At 35.4% G+C, this 21,506-nt stretch overlaps 2 protein-coding genes across 8 annotated transcripts in view; one reads left to right on the plus strand and one right to left on the minus strand.

Moving 5' to 3' along the window:
- The window catches only part of BLZF1 (basic leucine zipper nuclear factor 1), a 28,212-nt gene extending 9,902 nt beyond the window's left edge, over positions 1-18,310 (minus strand). Inside the window, exons 1-6 of one of the 2 annotated variants that reach the window (XM_009437822.4) lie at positions 17,924-18,135; positions 16,721-16,798; positions 9,236-9,675; positions 7,680-7,879; positions 5,558-5,686; positions 3,885-4,104 (exon numbers count right to left, since the gene is read on the minus strand). In XM_009437822.4, coding sequence (XP_009436097.1) covers positions 3,885-4,104; positions 5,558-5,686; positions 7,680-7,879; positions 9,236-9,675; positions 16,721-16,748 — 1,017 coding nt within the window. In that variant the 5' untranslated portion in view covers positions 16,749-16,798; positions 17,924-18,135. Of the gene's footprint in view, positions 1-3,884; positions 4,105-5,557; positions 5,687-7,679; positions 7,880-9,235; positions 9,676-16,720; positions 16,799-17,923 lie in introns of both variants that reach the window. The other variant, NM_001246460.1, reaches the window with a different exon arrangement.
- Positions 18,311-18,319: 9 nt separating this feature from the next.
- NME7 (NME/NM23 family member 7) overlaps positions 18,320-21,506 on the plus strand; it is a 229,615-nt gene continuing 226,428 nt past the window's right edge. For 4 of the 6 annotated variants that reach the window (XM_063787333.1, XM_063787493.1, XM_063787464.1 and 1 more), the window contains exon 1: positions 18,460-18,558. In XM_063787333.1, coding sequence (XP_063643403.1) covers positions 18,556-18,558 — 3 coding nt within the window. In that variant the 5' untranslated portion in view covers positions 18,460-18,555. 6 annotated transcript variants of the gene reach the window in all.

The raw sequence follows: 21,506 nt of genomic DNA on the forward strand, positions 1-21,506 counted from the left end.
TCTTCTTCTGCTCTGATTTTTCCTAATCTGTCTCCTTTACTGAGACCCAAAACAGGAACTCTTGAGCTGAAAAAATTTCTCCAGTTAAGGGCAGGGATAACGTGCCTGGCTCACAGCTCTTGATTCTCATGTTCCTATTTTCCCAGTCATCACCACATGATGTGTTTGGGTTATGGTACAAAGGTAGCAAGCACTGCAATTGGAAAGAATTCTGAAATGAATTGGGAAAAGTGCTTTCTCTATTTCTTATATAAGGCTTGTTCAAAGCAGCTTTCTGGAATGGTTGGTGATGCCTGTTTCCCTAGCGGTCATGTGGTCCTGCAGATTTTTTTTTTCCCTTCTAAGTTACCACCAAACCCAAAGAGCCATCACTACTCTAAGAATGTCCTGGCATCATTTAAGAGCCATCAACTTACTTTATTACTTTAGCACCTCTATTTTTCAACTAGACTGCTTTTTCAATTTAGTTTTTGAGATCCTTCTATTTTTATGGAAGTTTGTTTGGTGTTAGAGGATAAGCAAAGATGAAGGGCTTACCTTAACATTGCTTATAAATTTAGAAGAGAAAATAAGTTCTCAAATACTATAAAGATGTTATTACATTATAGGTCTTTACAGAGCGAGAAACAAAATGCTAAGGGAATTCAGGAGCAGGAGACTGACTCACTAATATGAACAGAAAGGTTTCTGTATTTTAGCCTGAAAGTGATGGGGAAGGATTTTATGCAGGGTGCCTTTCAGAGAGATCATTCTATACACAGTGTGGGGGATGGGGGAAGCAGTATGCATAAGCAGACATAAGAACAGGAAAAGGGAGGTTATTGTAATAATCTAGCTAAGAAATGATGGCACCTTGAAGCAATGGGACTGAAAAGTTTAAGAGACACTAAGGAAGAAGGGCTGTCAGTTTTGTTAAACAGGAGAATGTGGTGGATAAAGGTCTGGGAGAAGAAGGGGATCTAAATCAAGCCCTGAGGATACCTAACATTGTATAGTGAAATAAAATGGTTGGATAAAGGGAAAAGCCTGTAAGCTATAAAGTTATATAAACCTCGGAAAGAGTAGTTCGAGAAAGAGGGAGTGGTCAACTATACCAAATGCTACTGGCAGCAACTAAGTAGGCAGTGACACAATTTCCCAACAAAGAGAATAGAAAAGGAGAAACAAAATTTTGGATAAAAATGATTAATTTTAGGTACTGACTCATTCAGTAAATAGCTGAGCACTTAGTATGTGCAAGGGATTATGCCAGACCTTGAGGAAACATAAAAACACAAAGTCCCCAGCCCTTTAGGAGTTTACAGTTTGGGAGAGGGATGGAAAATAAAACTATTATAATTTAATATGGTAAAGAGCAGTTATAGATATAAGTGCAAAGTACAATGGAAGGATGGAGAAGGAACACTTCAGATTGCCAGCAAGATTCAGAGAAGGCAGGTTCTTAAAGGTGGTACAGAGGTTGGGCAACAAAAGAGGTGTGGGGAGGGCAGTCCAGACAAGAAAAAGTATGTACAGAGGCATGAGATACAATGGCCTATGTGCATCATGAAAAGTGGTTAAACCCTGCTGGAATGTGAAGTGCAGTGGGTAGTGACACTTGGGAAATGATTCTTGAGAAGGGGAGATGGAAGAAAGATTATAAAAAGCCTTCTATACAATATGAATGAATTCTGATTCAATAATGAGGGAGACTGGGAACTGTTTGATGACTGAATTGGCCTTCTGAAATAACTCTCTGCCAGTAGTGGGTGGGCAGGAGCAGCTAAGAAGGAGGGCAGGGATATCAGTGAGGGAGCAACTGCAGTGGGCTAGGCTGGAAGTCAGGTGTTTGAACTTGGGAGGGGATAAATTAGAAAAAAACTGGTAAGATCTGTAAAATCAACAGGACTAGGGGAATGAAGGAAATAGTAAAAATGATAGCTACCATTTATTGAGAAATTACAATATATTGGAAACTGCTGCAGGCTTTATATGTGTTTTTTATCGAAATCTGAAAACAGCACTATAGAGTAGGTATAATTCATCAAGATAGGGAATACAGGAAAAGGAGGAGATTTTTAGGGGAGGGGGGTTGTACAAATGCAAAAGCAAGGAGAAAAGAGGTTATATTTTTAGCCATCTGTGGAACAAGTAGATGGAAATACCTGGCTGGATATAAATCTCTCAGACTCAGAAAAAAGTCTGAGATGGAAAAGTCACAAGCATAAAGCTATGGTAAACAGAATAACACCAAGAGAATAGAGAAAGTATGTTATGTAAAGAAAGCTCAAGAGGGGTCACAGGAAGAGGATGCCCCTCCCCCTCAAAAACTTAGAAACAATGGTCACAAAAGTAGTGAATCGTTGCAAGAGTATGGTGTTTAGGAACGAAGAGATTTTGAAAAGGGGAACACAGATTCCTATAAAACATGAACATCTAAAGGAGGAAAAAAGTCTATGAAGAAGAGCTCAGAGAGGTAGCATCAGGGCCAAGAAAGAGTGATGTTACAAAGGTCCAGGGAGTTTCCAGGAAGGAATGCTCGATACAGTATAATATGATAGTAAATGTTCATGACCTTTTTAAGAGTACTTACTGAGAATAGTGGGGCGGGAAGTCTACAGATTTAAGTGACGGTAGGAATTGAGGAAATGGATGGTGTTTAAGTACAAACATGTCTGGACAACTTGTCCAAGATTCTTGGATGTGAAAGGAAGGTGATAAAGCCATATCCAGACATCTTATAATAGAGGGAAGATTTTTCTTTTTTAGATGAATGATGCTTGGACATGTTCTTAAGCCAAAAGGAAAGAGCCAACAGAGAGAAGGAATAACTGTTGAGGGGGAAGCCAGGGCCTAGAGGGGAGGTATGCTTAGGAGAAGAGGAAGGACACCTTTTCCTCTGAGAGAAATGTATGCTGCCATGCAGATAGGCTTCTAGATATCAAATGAGACCTTCAGGCAGTTTTCTGCCTCTGTCGCCTTTTTCTTCTGTGGATTAGGAAGGAAAGTCATCTGCTGAATGTGAGGTAGTATTTGATGGGTACTGAAATAAAAAGGCAAACAGCTGAACTGACACAGGACTGGGGTTTGCAGCATACTCGGAGAGGAAGATAAGGCAATAAGGCACTTATGAATAGAGTCTAGGAAAGCTATGTGGGAAGAGAAACTAAAAGAGTGAGCTGATGAGATACAGAAAAAAATATAGGGACCAAGGGAATAAAAACAATTATATGATCAAAGATGTGTTCACATCCAGGGAGTCAGAATGAAGAATCAGAGTTGGAAAGAAAAAAAGTTGAGATCACAGATCACAGAGACAGAGATGTTGAGTTGAAGATTTTAATAGTGCAAGAGTTATGGCGACAGGCAGGGACCCAGATGGACACATGGGAGTTGTAACGAAGGTGAACTTGGTTGTTGTCAGAGAAATGTGAGATGAGTATTTGACAAGCCAGCTGCATGGACCCTGAATTCATCCAGGACTATACTATCTGTACTGTAGTATTTGATACATTTCCATCTATATGTGGAAATTAAGTAATTTCTTAGATCAGAAGTAATCTAATCTATGAATCTACTAATTTAATCTACATTAAAAATTCTACGCAGTGGTTTTTATATCAACATGAACTCATGAAAAGGATTATCAGTGACTCAATAGCTAAAACATAGGACCTCTTTCAAAACAATTACTTTTTTTGTCCTTAAAAATAGAACAGTAGTGTTAGAAAATATTAAAGCGCAGAAGAGGAAATAATTTTCTCCAAGATAACACACTCAATAGCATCAGTGGTTTAGATCCCACATTTCCTAATTCCTAATGCCAAACGCTTTCCATGATATGTCACCTTTCAGTAAAAGGACAGTCTTAGAAGTTCCATAGATCACAAAAGAAAATATTTTACCGTTTCAGCCATTTTCTCAGCTGGGGTGCTGCAGAATTCAACTGTTGATGGAATCTTTTTTTGATTGTTAATGCCAACATTTCCCAGAAGATGAGAATTTACTGCTTTTGCCAACTTGTGATTTGTTAATGCTAGCTCTGCTGTGCTGTGGGGTTGTACACTAGGGGAGTAAGTTTGCTCTCTTCCCCATTGCAAGGAAACTAAGAGCTCCTCCAATAATCTGCATAGAACACACATGAACACCGGACATTAGTAAGAGAGCAAAATGTAAAAATTAATAATAGTAAATAGGTAATACAAATATTTCTGAAATTATATAACATCTTTCTCTGATCCCTTTCTCTCTCAGAGTTCCATAAATTCGGATGTCTTAGTCAAGTAAGTTAGACTACAGAAAGCATATGTTAACCTACTAGGTTGTTGTCTGAAAATCATTTAACAAACAGTACTTTTCTTTGTTCTCACCTTTTAGTATAGGAACTACTTACATAATTTGTGCAACTATGGGGATATTCATACGGTTTTTCTTTTTTGGTGAGTTACATTAATTGATTCTTGAATGCTAAACCAATCTACAATTCCTGGGATTCACTTTACTTGGTCAAAATGTATAAAACTTTTTCTGTATTGTTGGACTTGATTCACTGAAATTCTGTTAAGGATTTTTGCATTTATGTTCATTAGAGATATTAGTTGGTGGTTTTTGGCTAATGGTTCTGATATCAAGACAATGCTGGTCTCATGAAATGAGTTGGAAATTGTTTCCTTCTCTTCTGTTTTCTAGAATAATTTTTGTAAGTTTGGTTTTATGTCTTCCTTAGATGTTTACTAGCATTCATCAGTGAATCCATCTAGACCTGGAATTTCCTTTACTGGAAAATATTTAATTTTTAACTATAAATTATATTTGCTTTAATAGGTTAGGGCTATTCAGGTTATCTACTTGTTCTTGAGTAACCTTTGGTAGTTTGTCTTTCATGGAGTTTGTCCATTTCATCTAAATTACTGAATTTATTGACATGGATTTGTTCATAACATTTCTGTATTATCTTTTTTATGTGTATAGAGTCTATATTGTACCCCCCCCTTCATTCCTGATACTGGTAATGTATATCTTCTCTTTTTTTCCTGATTAAACTGGTTAGACGTTTCTTGTGTTTTCATTCTTCTAATTTCCCCTATAATTTGCTCTTTGACACTTACTGATTCTATGTGTAATAAATCAACTATATAAAAATGCAAAAGGCTTTTAAGGAAGACCATCAATTTTGATAGTTCTGGAGTATATGGACATGAAAACAAGCTCTAATACTGTAGGAAGTCTTCAAAAAGATCTCTTTCCACAGGAGAGACAGGTACACTCCTTGGCTTCTACCGAAAACCGTACGACTACAACTATAACCAGCAATTGCTTTTAAATCCAGAGAATCCTTCTACTACAGATATAACTAATTATTTCCCCAATTAAGAATGTGAAAAGCATGCCTTCTATTTTTTCAGTCCTCTTCCCTCCCAGAGCATCTATTTTAAAATGCTACTAAAAGTATATGCTCAGTAAGTTATCAAATGTAGACACACCCAAAACAAAAACAAACAAACAAAAAAACCAAAACTACAATAACTTAATTTGCAGGAGAAAGCAGAAGAGTTCAGAATGTAAACAAGTGCCATACTTCTGGGTAGCTATCATTTCTTGACGAAACTGTTCCCGTTCACTTAGGAGATCTTGTATAGCCCCGTGTGCATCACGGTTTTGACGCTGTAAAACTGCTCTTGAGTTGGTTAACTCATCTGCCATTACCCTGAAAAAGATTAAAATCTTACATATAAATTTGCTGACAATAATACAGTGTAAAAAATTGAATATACTACTTTGTGACTGTCACTTTCAGAAGCTAACAAAGATTTAACATAGTATAGTTACTTCACAGTTTTTAAATTTTGGCTAAAGAACATTAAAAATGCTTATTAGCTTAGAGTTCATTAAAGGGATTCAGTTAAAATATTCATTTAGACAATGACAAAGGCAAGAGTTATTCAACTTTCCTATATAATGACTTTTGGAGTACATCTCAATCTTACTCTAGATTGACCAAAATTTGAAAGAAAAAATTATTAAATATTTTTAAATACAGAAAAACTTAAAGAGACAAACAAAACTAAATTATCTTCTTCACTCAATTACCTCTTTGCCCCCAGAAAAATATTAATATAAAAAGATTTATATAGTCTTTTGTCATGCCCAGCATCCCTATCCTCTTATATGCAGTCAACAAAGTTTTTTACACTTCTCAAAAAAAAATTTATATATATTTCAACATATACATATGTGTTAAAAATAAATTTATCCACTTTATTTACAAAAAGAGATACTGAATACGAACTTTTCTAAATCTTAGTTTTTCATTTAATAATTTATCTTAGAGACTTATCCATATAGTTTTTCATTTAATAATTTATCTTAGAGACTTATCCATATTAGCACATATACAGCTATCTCATTCCCTTTTTTCAAAAATTAGCTTCATGTTTTCTACTGATTGGATACACAAAATTTTATTTAACCAGTTTTCTATTGATGGAATTGAAGCAAAATGTTCAAGTATGGTTAATCGGCTGAAAAATTTAAAATTAAAATTTAAGTCTGAGACTGCAGTTACTACCAAATTCCTCAAAATGAAAACAATGTTGACATTAGAAGATTACATCAATTAAAATACCAATAAAGTCATATTTAATTTTTATTTAAAAATCGAATGAAATGTTACTATTGGTGTTGATCAGGATGTTAAAAAGTTGCATATTGCAAAAATTTGTACAATATATTCATGATTTGCCTCTTAAAATGTACAATGAGAATTAACTCAATTAACTTTCATTCTAAGTGAATAAATAGTTCATTTTTCCAAATAGCATAATGAACTAGCACAATTAGGAGAGAAACAAAAGACTGTTAAAGAGAGTGAACTACTACTACAAAATGTCAGAGATATTAAGACATGAAAAAACATTTTCCTAAAAATGTATTCATCAAAATCAATGGTTCTTCAAATACAACCTGTAAACCTTTGGTTGTTTTATGAGAAATCTCCAGATGATTCAATTTAAATCAACAGTTATGAAACATACTCTATAAAGTATTTTGCTAAGTTCCAGAAATACACAGATGGATAACATCCAGATCTTGTTATCTGGTAACTATCAGTTGAGGCAGGGAGGGGATAAACAGACAAAGAGTCATACTATATAGCAGTTTCCCAACCACCAGTGTGTTGAGAGGCCTGGATGAGAACCCCAGGGTTTTTGCTGCCATATGAGAGTAGCCTCATCCAGTATGTCATAAAAATGTTATAATTTTCTATTTGTGCATAGAGAGAAAAAGGTTGGGAAGCTTTATTATATAGTTAAAAGAACAATGAGAAAAGCGCATTTAGAATGAATAATATTATCTTGGGGAGTCCAAATATTTGAATGGGGAAAAATAATTTAGTTTGGCTTTTTGTGATTTTAATGTTTACTACATGTCTGAGTTTACAGTTTTGTTTCAGTCTTAAACATTATATTTTTACTATACAGTAAACTAGAACTCAGGAATAAGGGATGATCCTTATATCACTTCTTCATTTAGGGAGACTGTGTGACTATCCAGATGAGAGAGAGTCCACATCTTAAATGAAGTACTCTGATGACCTTAGTCAGAAATTTTCACACTACAATCTACTTTCTTGTGTTATAGATCAAAAACCTGATGGAGCAAAAACTAGGAAGTGAAATACTATTTGCTGTAGAAAATACCTGCTTGCAAGGAATTTACTTCGCCATACATCACACTGTATTGACATACGTTCTAACTGTTCAGAAAGCTGAGCTGTGTTTCGACCTAGGGCTTCATTTTCTAAAATAAGCTGATTTTTCTCACGGGCTAGACGTTCAAAGTGATACTGAAGATCATCCCCAACAGAAGCCACCAGTAACTTTTTTAACTCACGATTTACCTAGAAGAGAACGTAATCAATACAACAAGCTCAAAGTAATATCACTAACTTTAATGTAACAAAATTAACAAAAAGAGACTGTGTTTCTGTGTAATTTTGGACCTCCGTGACTTAAAGTTTCTATCAAAAAGTAAAATTAAATATTTAAGTTCCATACGATATACAAACCATCTCTCTCTACTTCTCTCCATACATCTATATCCACAGTCCATGTGGTAATAAACTGAGCCTCTTGTAGTAAGAGTAAAAAGAATTATGAAAATAACAAATTGCTTCTAGTCAACACTTAAAGGAAAAAAAATTAAAACAAAACCAATATATTTTGATAAAAAATATGACAGAGAATGTTTTATGTTTTTTATTAAACATTTATAAGTTAGTGTATTGCATCCTAAGAATTTACTTTTAAAAAATAAAGCAAAGTAAGTAATCCAGTATGTTTCTAAGTATGTTCTTTACATCATTACTGAAAAGAGCAAAAAATTAAAACAGATATCCAGTAACAGTTATTGGTATATGGTATAGCTATTGAAGAACACTGTTGCTATTAACAATGACACTGTAATAGAATATTCTGTGACATGGCAGAACATTAATAACTGAAAAAAGTGGGTTGTGACACTAAATGAACTCAATGTATATGGTTATGCACGTATAGCTGGATGAAATGATTCAGGTGGCACTATTTTCATTGTGTTTTTCTGTATTTTCTAAAATTTTTACACATAAATTTGTACTACATTTTGTAATGAGAAATTAGTTATTTAAAAATATATTTGTATAAAAACACTAACCATGGTCTCACTTATGAAGACTTGTATCTAGCCAAAAGATGCATGGTCTAATAGAGAAACAAGGGAAGGGGCAAGGCAATTTTTACTAAGATGCAAAGATTAAAGCAACACACTTAAGGGCTACAGATTTTTTTCATTTACAATGAAGACACAGTAAGTTATACCACCATTCTCTTTATTCCAAGTATCCCGTATACACAAGCAAAAATACTTGGAATTTACGGATCCTTAAAACAAGGACTGCTGGTCAATTACTATGCCTGACTTGGTCAATCTTTGGTCTGGCAGTTTATAATTGTAACCTACTTTTACAACTTATTGGTGGTCTTGTCCAAAGCACCTCACACCTCCATCTTCAATGAGGTTTAGAGTATAAGTTCCCAATATAAAGTATCCCTAGAGAACTGAGAAAGAATGAGAAATTTAAGAGGAAGCATTTTAGAGAACTGACAAGCTAGGATGAATGACATTCCCATAAAGAAATGTAGTTTTCTAACAGGCAGGTTTAAAAGGTCCAGACGTAAAGAGTAGTACTCATTTTATCAATTAAGGCTCTTCTTACCTCTGTCTGTACACGGAGCTGGTTTGAAAGACCTTCTTTGTCCTGTAGTAACCTTCTTTCAGAATTCTTGAGCTTTTCCAATACATTCTTTACCTCTGAGAGTTCCTTATTAGGTTCTATAACTCCCTCTGACTGACCAAGGAATTCTCCTTTATGATGTCCCAGAGACTTAACCTTTGTATTTTTGTTGGGGATATCATGAGTTATAGCAGCTTTGGGAACTAATATTCTTACAGCTTTAACTTCCATTGCTTTTTCAGTGAGCATTTTCCCTAGCTGAAGAACTCCTGGGCTCTCTGATGGAACTGCTTTCTTCCATGGACTCTGAAGACTATGATGCTTTCTAGATTGGACTCCGGAGGTAACTTCAACAGATTTAGGTGGTTCCTCAGTTTCCATTCCATCTCCTGCTCCTCGGATTGGGGATGAAGTAACGGTGACTAACAAAAAGGAAACAAAACAGAAACTACTTACCAAGAAGAAATGCCAAGAAAATGCTAAGACATGCTATACCCTATATTCAAAATTACTGGCACTAAAAAGAATGCAAAAAAAAATCAGAGAAAAAGTAATTTTCAAAACAATCATGTGTCAACAAAAGATACATGTTTAAACTTTCCTTCAGTAGACAAGAGATTTGGAATCAGAATATTTGGTTCTGACTTTTACTTTCTAGTATAACCCTGGGTAAATAATTTAATCTTCCATGAATCTCTATTTCCTAATTTGCAAAACGGAGATCATAACAACTTTGGTATAGAATTTTGGTAAGAAAAAATGTAATAAGATGAAATGCTTGGCATACTGTAGACACTCAATAATGTTAGTTAAAAATAAATGTCAGCTATATAGATGCATATTTGAAACCATCTACATCATAAGAGATTCATCTGTTTTGTGAACTCTTGGAGTAAGAGGAAGCAACATATATGTTACACTGAAAAATTTATTAAGAAAAGATTCAATCCTATTCTTAGGCCTAACAGTTTATGTCCTGCTTACACAAGTGAAACTACACTGGATTGTCAGATTAAACATCCTTATACCTCACTTTTACCATATCATACCCAAATTCTTTTATTGTTCTCTCATTCCCTCTAGTGGCTTTCAATTTATTTTGAGTGCACTGTATTCCCAATAAAATGCCTTGCATGTAGTGTGTGTGTATATATATATATGTATATATGTTATAAACAATAAATGAATGATAACAAGGGGAGGGACAAAAGACGAGCACACAGATCAGTAACAATGGTTATAATGATGAACTCTGAGTGGTCACGGGCAGCAAACATGGTGCTGGGTACCTAATGAAGGCTAGACATTCTATGAGGTAAGACCACTATGCTTAAGAAATTTACTACCTAATTTAGGGGACAGAACATACATATAAAAAGATAAAATGTATTACAGGATAATATATAATAAGTGTGCAGGTAAGTGGTATAAAAATATTTCAATAGAAATTTTATGTCTATAGAAACATTAAGGACAATCATGAACTACTGATTGGTCTTCAGTGAATTCATCACTGTCCAGCCAGACCATATATATATATATATATATATATATATATATATATATATATATATGTTTTATATATATGTTTTATATGTATATGTTTTTATATATATGTTTTATATATATATGTGTGTGTGTAATGTAATCTCCTAAAACAAAGACTTAAAACAGAATTCCTTTTATACTTGTAACAGTAATAAATTTCATAAGCTTAACATATTTTTTATTTTATGGCTAGAATATATTCCCTTCAAGTTAATATAGCATTTACTTTCTTATTATTCTACTGTTGAATATTTAGACTCTTTACAATTTTTCACTATAATAAATAAGGCTTTATTGAACACTTTTATGCCTACATATTTTTCTTAACTTCTGAGTTATTTTTTCAAATAAATTCCCAAGCATAAAATTAATGGGTTTGGTGAAGATCTGTACGGCCGAAATGCCTTCGAAAATCACTCTACCAGTGTATCTGTGGATCTATGCCTAATATCCTTACTATTTATTTATTTGCATGCTCAATACCTATGATTTATATGGTACTTAAAAATAAATAAGAATACATGTAAACTGTTTAGAATGGTATTTGACACAGTAAGCACTCATTAAATGTTAGGTCCTATTGCTTTTATTATTCTTTAAATAAATTCCTAATAAACTTTGGATGTTGATATGGACAGAAATAAAGTTAATTTATTTAATGCCATAAAATACAATTCTGACTTTCATTCTGTTATGTAAATCTTAAAGTTATATTGCTAGACTATAGGACTATTTATTCAAGTAACAGATTTACTTTTTTCAAATTTTTCCCATGTAGAAATGTTCTGGGAACCTCGAGTTATGTTAATTAGACAGGAGGTGGAAACATAGCTGAGGTATAATTAATGTGTTCTATTTTACAAAACATTTTACATTAGAATAAAATCGTGTCATTTCCATATGAAATGTAAACTAAGTTTAAACACCCCTTGGGCCTTGGGATTGACTCTACTTTTAAAAAGATAAACAAAGGAATACTTCAGAAAGTGAAATAAAGGCCTAACATGCTGGGTTTGGTAAATTAGTTAAAACAAAGCATGGTAGCACTGACAAGGAGAACTTCCACTGAATCATTTAAAAACAGCTTACTGCAGCCTTGACTTCCTGGGCTCAGGTGATCCTCCCACCTCAGCCTCCCAAGTAGCTGGGACTACAGGCATATGCCACCATGACCAAATAATTTTTTGTATTTTTTTTTGTATTTTTTTTTTTGTAGAGACAGGGTTTCATCATGTTGTCCAGAATGGTCTTGAAATCCTAGGCTCAAGCAATTCTCTGGCCTCAGCCTCCCAAAGTGCTTGGATTACAGATGTGAGCCATCACACCCAGCTACCTGTATTCTTAAAATCTGATTTTAAGTTTGTCTAAACTTAACTAACTTGTCTAATCTTGTCAATAAGACATTCTGGCATTTAAGAAGTAACACAGAATCATGTATTAACTATAAATTAATAAAAACCATCAACAATAAAAATACACACTACAGCCATGGTTCAGGCCCACTGAGGCTGAGGAAATAAAAAACAGGTGTGATACTTCCATTATGGTCAAATAAAATTTCTAGGCAAGCTGTAACATTTTTGAGTTGGAATTTTAAGTAACAGAGATTCAAGAACAAATTACAAAATGATTAAAGTTAAATTTAAAAGGCAAAGAACCATTAATAGGTATTTAACAGAAATCTCTTTTTGAACAAAATACCTTGTTGGAAAATCAAGAAGTTCAACCAACTTGTTTCCACCCCAATTTACTCTTAACTTTATTTAAACTGTTCTACTTACTCAAGCATTTATGAATATCAAAGTATTATATATTATATATAATTATATATATAAATTATATATTATATATAATTTATATATATATTATATATTACGTGAGAGCTCCCGCTCAGTAATAACTATGATTCTAGCTAATGTGCATAGGTAAACAGGCCGTAAGAGCCAGAGCTTAACATTTTCTCACCTGGTAACTTTCGTAATTCTATTTTTCCTTGTGACATACCTAGAAACCTTTATTACATATGCAGTAGGCACAATCCAGGACACATTTACGAATAATTACCTTCTCTCAATTGGGAAGACAAGGACCTATGGTAACAGCTCCATAATTATGAGTAACGCTTAAGTCAAGAAAAACACCAATCCTTATTCTTCCCCACTATTTGAAGGGAACCAACAAAACAATCCTTAAATTATTCATCATCATTACTTCCACCTGTGATCAATTATCAATGAATTAAAACATATCTAAGGTTTGCTCATTCGTATTGCCTACCAGGATTGGTGAAATGTAGGGAAAGAACAAAGAAGGTCACTAGTCTAACATTCTAGAATGGGAGCTGGCAAACTTTTTCTGTAAAGGACCAGAGAGTAAATATTTTAGGCTTTGTGAACCAAAAGGTAAAATTGAGGATACCACGTAAGTATTTAATAAGAGAAAAAAAATTTATTGATGAAATTCAAACTATAACAACAATAATTGAAAACAATTTTTGATAACATAGGTCTAATAATGGGAAGAACAGATTTTTTTTAAATTCAGGATAATGTTTGGCTTAAATAGTGTTAATGTCCACTATTATCAAACTGATTGCAGATATTCTCAGGAGGCTGAGGGCCACAATTTGCCAACCCTTGCTCTAGAATATTGAGGCAAAAAAAAATTTATTGTCTGTCATTGAACAAATATTTCTCTTTTATTCATAAAACTTCAATCTATGATGAGAGGTACTCTAAGTCAGCAGAATGGGGTAGTGAAAAGAAATCTAACTCACTAGAGCCTGAGTTAAAATAACTTAAGTCCCTACTGCCATGTATTGTGTGACCTTGGACAAAGCACTTAACCTCATCCTCCTCCCATCCCTTGGTGCTTTCAGAGTAATGCAAACATGGTAGTATATATTTTAAAAATAATTTGTTTCTCTTGTAGACTAGACTGTTGGGAGCTCTTCAGGGTATGGACCACCTCCTAATCTTTGTGTCATGAACTAATAAAATGGTCCTTGTCACAGAGAAAATGAATAAATGCTTACTGAAGTTCATTAGTCTGTTAATACACTACCTAGAGTGTTTCATTTTTAACATCCAAAAACTAACCCATTTAAAAACTGCTTTATTTTTTTTCCTCTACCCTAAATCATTAATTCCTAACTTGGTTATAGTCTGAAAGACTTTCCAGAACATATACAAATTCAGCTACGATACAGTTAAACAAATTAGGGATTGTCATGTGGTAATTTTAAATCAAGAGTCTTTTTAAATGTCACCCATATCACCTAATAAAGTTTAGTTATTATTAAATTAGTAAAATAAGTTACATACAATGGACTTAAGAGTAACATCAAGATTTACTGAAGTGGAATCTAAGCATTCTTCTTACCACAGGCTCTATGGATAGCGTTCCCTGGTCAAATAAGTGTGGGCAATGTTGCATACTGCATCTCTACAGAGTTTCAGTGTACATTAGTATTAAAGTTATACTATAGGACTCTGAGAGGTCCCATAGTATAGCCTCTCTTTTAATACAGCATTTCTCAAATTTATCTGCTCATGGAATATCTTTTTTACCTAACACTTATTATTCTACAGAACTAGTGTTAGACTATCTTATGGAATCAAAAATATTTAAATGTCTCAGACCTTTCTATTTGGTCTACTATTACTAAACTATTTGACTTTAATAGCTTTATTTTCAATTTTAATCCCACTTCCAAGAAAAGCTTTGGATTTTAAGTTTCTAATTGTTACTATTTACTGTATGTTTCCTTTTCAGAAACAGCACTAGCAGCCATGATACAACCCTCTTATGATGACAGTGCTGCTCAAATGTCTTCTGAGAGGAAGTTCTGTTGCTATACCAAACAACTGTACTTATCTCCTGAGGCAGTTACAGGAAGCACAGACAACTGACAAATGTCAACCAAGTACACCTTTTCACAGGCCATGCAATACAAGTAACTTTTGTTCACTAACATCAGATGACAGATTAAATAGAAATATGGCTAATAGAATTATTTTCCTTACTGGATAATTAAGATCACACAAAATAATGTTTGTTAAAGTGCCTTATAACTCTAATCCTCATTAAAAACAAGTAATAATAAATATTAAAAAGTAATTTAATTTCACAGAGAACTTGCCAGTACTTCTAATGACTAATCATAATATTGTATTTAGTTTTTGCTTTTTGACAAGCACCATGTTGGTTGCTTTCACATTAATTATTTAACTGCTCTTATTTCCCATTAATCCCCAGTTTATTACTTTCATTACAGTCTCTGACTTGCTTATCTAATGGTATAAAAGCCTTCTGGTGACTTATGAAATGCTGTTGCAAAGCTGAATTAAATTCAATTAAATATTTATTAGCATGATCTTTCTTCCTTGTTTCTTAAACTTATTTCAACCTGCTTTTAGAGAGGGTTTGTGGCTGGAGGTCAGTTTGCTGAAAAATTGGCATCTAGAAAACAGTTTTCCATCTTTAACTGATGGTTCTAGCATGCAGAACTCAACCCATCCAAAGAATAAGCTGGGTCAGGAGAAGTTCACTATGGGACATGTTAAAATTGTTGCCTATAGCTACGTGAAGATGGCCAGTAGGCAGTAGTCTATAAGGGTATGAATCATAAGGAAGGAGATTAGGGATATAGATAGATTTGGAAGTCATTTATATAGATAATTACTGAAGTCATGAGAGTAGAAAAGAAACAGTGGTGGAAAGTGTTGATACTTAAAAGATAAATAAGAAGGAGAAGAGGCTGAAAAAGAAAGAGAGAAGATACAGCTACAGCAGGGCTGTCCAACAGAATTTTCTTCAATGATTGAAATAGCCACTAGCCATATTTGCCTACCGACCACTTGAAGTTTGGCAAGCGTCATTGAGAAACTGAATTTTTAATTTTTAAAAAATATTAATTTAAATTCAAATAGCCACATGTAATTACCGCATTGGACAGTGAAAGGCTACAGAGTAGACTGAAAATAAAAGTGATGTCATGGAAGTCATCAAAAGAACGTATCTCAAAAGGCAGGGAATGGTCAACAGTATTAAATATTAGAGAGGACAAATCAGCTAGGACTAAAAAGTGACTACTGTATTTAGCAATTTAGGGGTTGAATTGTGTCCCCCAAATCTTTATTTGTTGAAGTACTAACCCCCCACTACCTCAGAATGAGACTTCATTTGGAAACAGGATCACTGCAGATGTAATTAGTTAAGATGAAATCATACAGGAGTAGACTGGGTTCCTTTTTTCAATATGAGTGCTGTCTTTATAAAAAGGGTAAATTTAGACACAAAAACATGCACATAGGGAGAATGCCATGTGAATACGAAGGCGGAGATAAGGGTGGTACGTCTACAAGACAAGGAGCACCAAAGACTGCCAGCAAGCCGCTGGAAGCTAGGAGAGTGTCTCTAATGCCTTCCGAAGGAGCATAGCCTTGTTGACATTTTCATCTTGGACTTCTAGCCTCCAGAACTGAGAGAATACATTTTGTTGTTCAAGCCATGCAGTTTGTGGTACTTTGTTACAGCAACCCCAGCAAACTAATACAACATGAAAGAGATCTTTGATACACCCTAGTTGCTTTGTCTATCTACTTAAATCTTTAAAAGGTGTATTCTTATTTAAATCGTAATCTTCTAGTGTATAGGGAATATAGCTGTTAAAAACTTTGCATTAACATTAAATGTTTAAGAGTAGTCACCTAATAAATTCTAACTAATGATGTTAAATTTCACTTGTACATCTAAAGTACTGAAATATAAACACTGCACTAAAAAATAAACATAAAGGGATCTGAAATAACAAATGATTCCCAAGGGGATCCATGAGATCTAGTTATCTGGCTCAAACGTTCCTTCACATCGTCATAAATGTCATGTTTTAAAAACAATTATAAAAAAGCCACTTACCTTTGGTTTCTAAATTTTTAGTAGTCATTTTTTCACCTTAACCACTGAAAATGCACTCCAAGACTTCTGCTGAACAACCTAGAAATATATGCATATGAAATAATTTTTAAAATATCATATAAACACATAGAGTACCTCCAATTTAAAAGTTATGATATTTTAATTGCTTCTGTATTTAGTACGCATGCATTTAGAAAGAGAAATGTCCCTTATATCCCATTCTCACAGAAGGCATTGTTATGTCTACTAAAAGTCTCAAAAAAAAATTAGGGGTGGTTTACTTCTAAATACTCCGTTTCACCATCCTCACCAATACACTCTAAATTGTCAGAAGTATGTCCTGAATTTTAGCCAAGCAAAGGGAATGAAGTTACTGTGGTGGTTTTGTCATCCATATGACAAGAGGAATTTTAAAGTAATTACTTTCTTAGGAGACATACCGACACAATTTGTATACACACACACACATATCAAAAAGGAGCTTCTGTTTAGATGTTTAACAAACGACAAAAAATATTACTCAAGATAACATAATTTATACTTTTTTGGTAATAAAAAGTTAAAATAGTGTAGCTCCAAAAGTAAAAAGAGAAACATATCGAGCCCATGCTTTCAGAAATGTATACATTGTCTTACAGTACAGACTCAGATTTACCAGAGAACATATAAGAAGGTGATGCTACTGCAATGATATAAATATGACAAACTGTACACTAGATGACAACTGGTTTCACTACAAAAAAAGATCGTTCTCAGTACTAGATACAACTCAGTTCAATTAGTGAACCCGACGACTAACTTTCTTAACAGTCACAAACTTTTCTACACTTACACTCTACTGCTCCGAAAAGAGGTATCCAAAAAACCCTTCGTAAGAGTAAGGATCCCTGAAACTGCCCTTGATAGCTGCTCTGCGAAACGTACAGGCACAGCGAGTGCCTGCTGGCAAATGCCAAATGAAGCGGAGGGGGTGAAGAAGTAAGTAGGGGGAGTGAGCAGGTATGAAAGCGATAGGCTGGGAAGCGACAAGCCTGTCAACTTTGCTGTCCGGGGAAGTCGAAACCTAAGTTTCATCCCTGTCTGAAAAAGTCTTCCCGGAACAACAATCTTTCCCTAAATCCAAAGCTACTGGCCACCGAGCTCCAGCCAGACCTCCGTCCCTTTCCAACATCCTTAGTTATACCTGCTTGTCCTCGGATTTACCTCTAAGATTCTTATTCTCCGTATTTCAGGGGGCTTCACTTGATAGGCTCTTCGGATCGGTATCACCAGGTTAACTTCTCACAGACCTCTTCCATTCAGAAGCCGACCCGCCCAGTCCCTCCGCATATCCAGCAGCTCTCTCACTCCTAACCACTTCCGATTACTCAGGGTTTCGCTTCCGGAATACGTTTCCAAAAGAGCAGGGTAAACAAATTCTGCAGTGCGTATAAACTCAAGTAACACAGAACACACACTGTAAGGCCTCCGTAAGTGAAAAGCGGACAGATTTCTACTTTAAAATAAAATACCGTACAGCAACTTTTAGAGCCCAAGCCGCATATTCACTTAAACTTCCGGGCCAGCTGTTAAACAAACGGAAGTAAAACTGCCGGAAACAGAATAATGGCGTCTCGTAGCCCCAGGCGACAGCGTGGAGGGGCGGGTCTGTCGATTGGATGAACGCAGCTGAGATTACTCCCAGCCACTAAGGACGAAGAGGTGGGGCGGTGGCGTCCCACGCCTCGTGCGACAGTGGGCGGGGCTTTGTTGCCTGAGTAACCGTATGATGGTGGTGGTGGTGGTGTCTTCCTGTCTCAACGATACCTATTTTCTAGTGCTGAGATCCTGAGACAATGGTGAGTGCCAGGGGATGCCCCAAGAACGGCTCTGGGGTCCTACTTACTTAGCTTTCCAAGTCTTCGGGCGGATGGGCACTTAAAGTTGTCCCGTCCTCCCGACCTTCTCCCCATTATCTCTTTCCCCCTTCCCACGGGCTGTTCCTGCAGTCTCCTCGCTCTCCGTATTTCTTACAGCACCCTGAATTCCACTAACGTTACTAAGTCTCTAGAGTAATGAAACAGAACATTTAGGGTAAGGCATCGAATCTAATAACCTGTTTTGAACAAACATTATGTGTTTGCATTGTTCATCATGGCATTTTTCATGTTCACAGATTCACATTAACGCGCTTTATTAAGAATATGGGGTGGTGTGCATGTGACTGTCTCAACACTGATCTGAATCTCCCTAGATCTTGGAGTCTTTTTGCTTTTCTGAGTGGCAGAGCACTGCCCCACGCCCCCACGAGAGCCATTAACAGGTGTATGTTGGATCAGCGCTCTTCTATCCAGTTGGTTACCTTCTAGGTCTGTGCTTGCTTTTCTTTTCTCTTTTCTTTTCTTTCTTCTTCTTCTTTTTTTTAAACAGAAATTTCTCCTGGGATTGCTTGGAGAGCTTCTGGAATTCACTGTTTGGGCTTCACCCCTGGAAATTCTGAATGAAAGGAATGGAGCTCGGTATTTGCATTTTAAATAAGCCTATAGGTTATTTTAATTCACCCCCATGTTTGAGAGGGTTCTAGTTAATTCACTTAACTACCATATCTTTTAAGCACTTATGGATAACGGACTGGAGGATAGAAAGATCTTTAGATAGTTATAGCTATGAATTTAGAAACAGAGCCCTCACCCACCACCCCTTGTTTCTTCATACTACTCAGCAATCCTTTTGGTTACCCCAGTTTTCCCCTGACCCATTCTCTGTAAAGACATTTTCAAACCTTCCCTTTACAAACCCTGTCTTTTGCCCTCTTCATTTCTCCTTTCTAAACATGATGGAGTATAACAGGCCATTTCTTCAACCTCATGCCCCCAACCTACACATTGCTCTATATTTTTGCCGAGCCTTTAGTCTTGTATTTCTAGTGTAGAGAAAGGGATATTAAAGGATAATCCATCCATCTTTGCTCTTGATCTCATTTGCTTCCATCTGTTACATTTCGCTTCCAGTTGTTTTTTTTCTTTCCTGTGTGTTCAGCCTTTTCCTCTCCAGTTTCTTCTCTTCAGTGCTCAAGTCACACATCTTATGAAAATTAAATAAAGCAAAACCATGTCCTCCATCCTGTGTTTATCCAGTTATTTCCTAGTCCTCCTATCTATCAGTAAACTTCTTGAAAGGATATTATTTTTACTTATATCAAACAGACCAAAGTCTTTTGTCTGGCTTCTTTAATGGCTTCAAGAAAGTTGTTCTTGCTTAAGTTTCTAATGGCCTTTTAAATACCAAATACAGTAATTACTTCTCAAAATTTACATTACTTAGTCTCTTTGTGACAACTGAGGTTCATAGTCATTAATTCCTTTTACTGGCTGTGCCTGGTTTTTGAATGTCATTCTTTGGAATTAACTCCTTGATTACTTTCATTTCTTAGTCTAGACATTTTCCTTGGGTGATTTTGTCCACTCACATGGATTCTACTAACACCTTTGATTTTGCTTCTAAATTTCAATTTTCCTCTCAGATCTACTAATGCCTAACTCAGTTGCTTCCTGGACACATCTGTCTCAAAGGTCCTTCAAACTTAATATGACCAAAACTGAACTTGCTATCTTTCCTCCTGGTTTCTCCTATTTTCACCAAGTTAAATAATACTACTACTATATTATAACCTAAACTAGAAATCAGAGTTATCCTACATTCCTCCCTCTTCTATTTCTCCCATATTCAGTTGTTTGCTAGATCGAATTTTAGTTTGTCATCTCCTCATTTCGTGATTATTTTAATAGTGACTTTTACAGTCTGGTCTGGAAATTCTCCAATCCATTATTTTCTCTGCCACAAGAAGGAATTTTTAAAAACCCAACCTGTTGATTTACTCACCTCCTTAAAACTCTAGATTCCCTATTTCCTACAGTAAAATGTCTAGAATGGCACACAAGTTCCTCCATGAACAAGCACTTTTCTGTCTAGCTTTTGCCTTTCCCTTTCCATACTTAAAAAAAAAAATTCTCTTGCCTTTTAGCTACTTGCTTTTCATTGAACATACCAAGCAACTTCAAACTGGTAGTATGCCTCCTCTTTCTACTTTGCACTTGCAATTCCTTCTACACAGAATACTTGCACCCTCTTGTTGCTTGCCAAACTCTTATTTATTCTCCTATTACAGGCCAACGTGTTCTTCTTGCCCACTTCCCAGAAAGGCCAAACATTGAGAATGCAGGAGTTGCAGCAGAGAAAGAGTTTAATGGAGGCAAGGCAGTTGAGTGGAAGGATGGGAAATATTTCTAAAATCCGCCTCCCTGACAGCTTGGAAGTTGTGGTTTTCAAGGATAATTTTGTGGGCAGGTTGGTAGGGAATGGGCGCTGCTGATTGGTTGGGGATGAATTTATAGGTGTTTCCAAACTGTCTTCCTGTGCTGAGTCAGTTGTCTAGGTGAGAGTCATAGGACTAGTAGAGTCAGTTTCTTGGTATGAGGCATGTATCTGGGTGGCATCAGGAGGTTTGCCAGAATGCAGAAGCCTGAAAAATATCTCAAGACCAATCTTAGGTTTTACAATAGTGATGTTATCTAAAGGAGCAATTGGTGAAGTTACAAATCTTGTGACCTCTGGCTACATGACTTCTGAATAGTAAGAAATTATAGAAAAGCAAGGAACAGTAGCTGGTTATTGCTTACCTATGCCTATATTTTAGCAGATTTTAGGTCCCTCCCATAATCCTAACCTTGCGGCCTTCTATTAGTCTTACAAGGCTGTTTTAGTCCCTAGAGGGGGTCAGTTTTGGAAGGGACTATTACCATCCTTG

This window comes from Pan troglodytes, chromosome 1 (assembly GCF_028858775.2).
Source record: "Pan troglodytes isolate AG18354 chromosome 1, NHGRI_mPanTro3-v2.0_pri, whole genome shotgun sequence".
NCBI lineage: Eukaryota > Metazoa > Chordata > Mammalia > Primates > Hominidae > Pan > Pan troglodytes.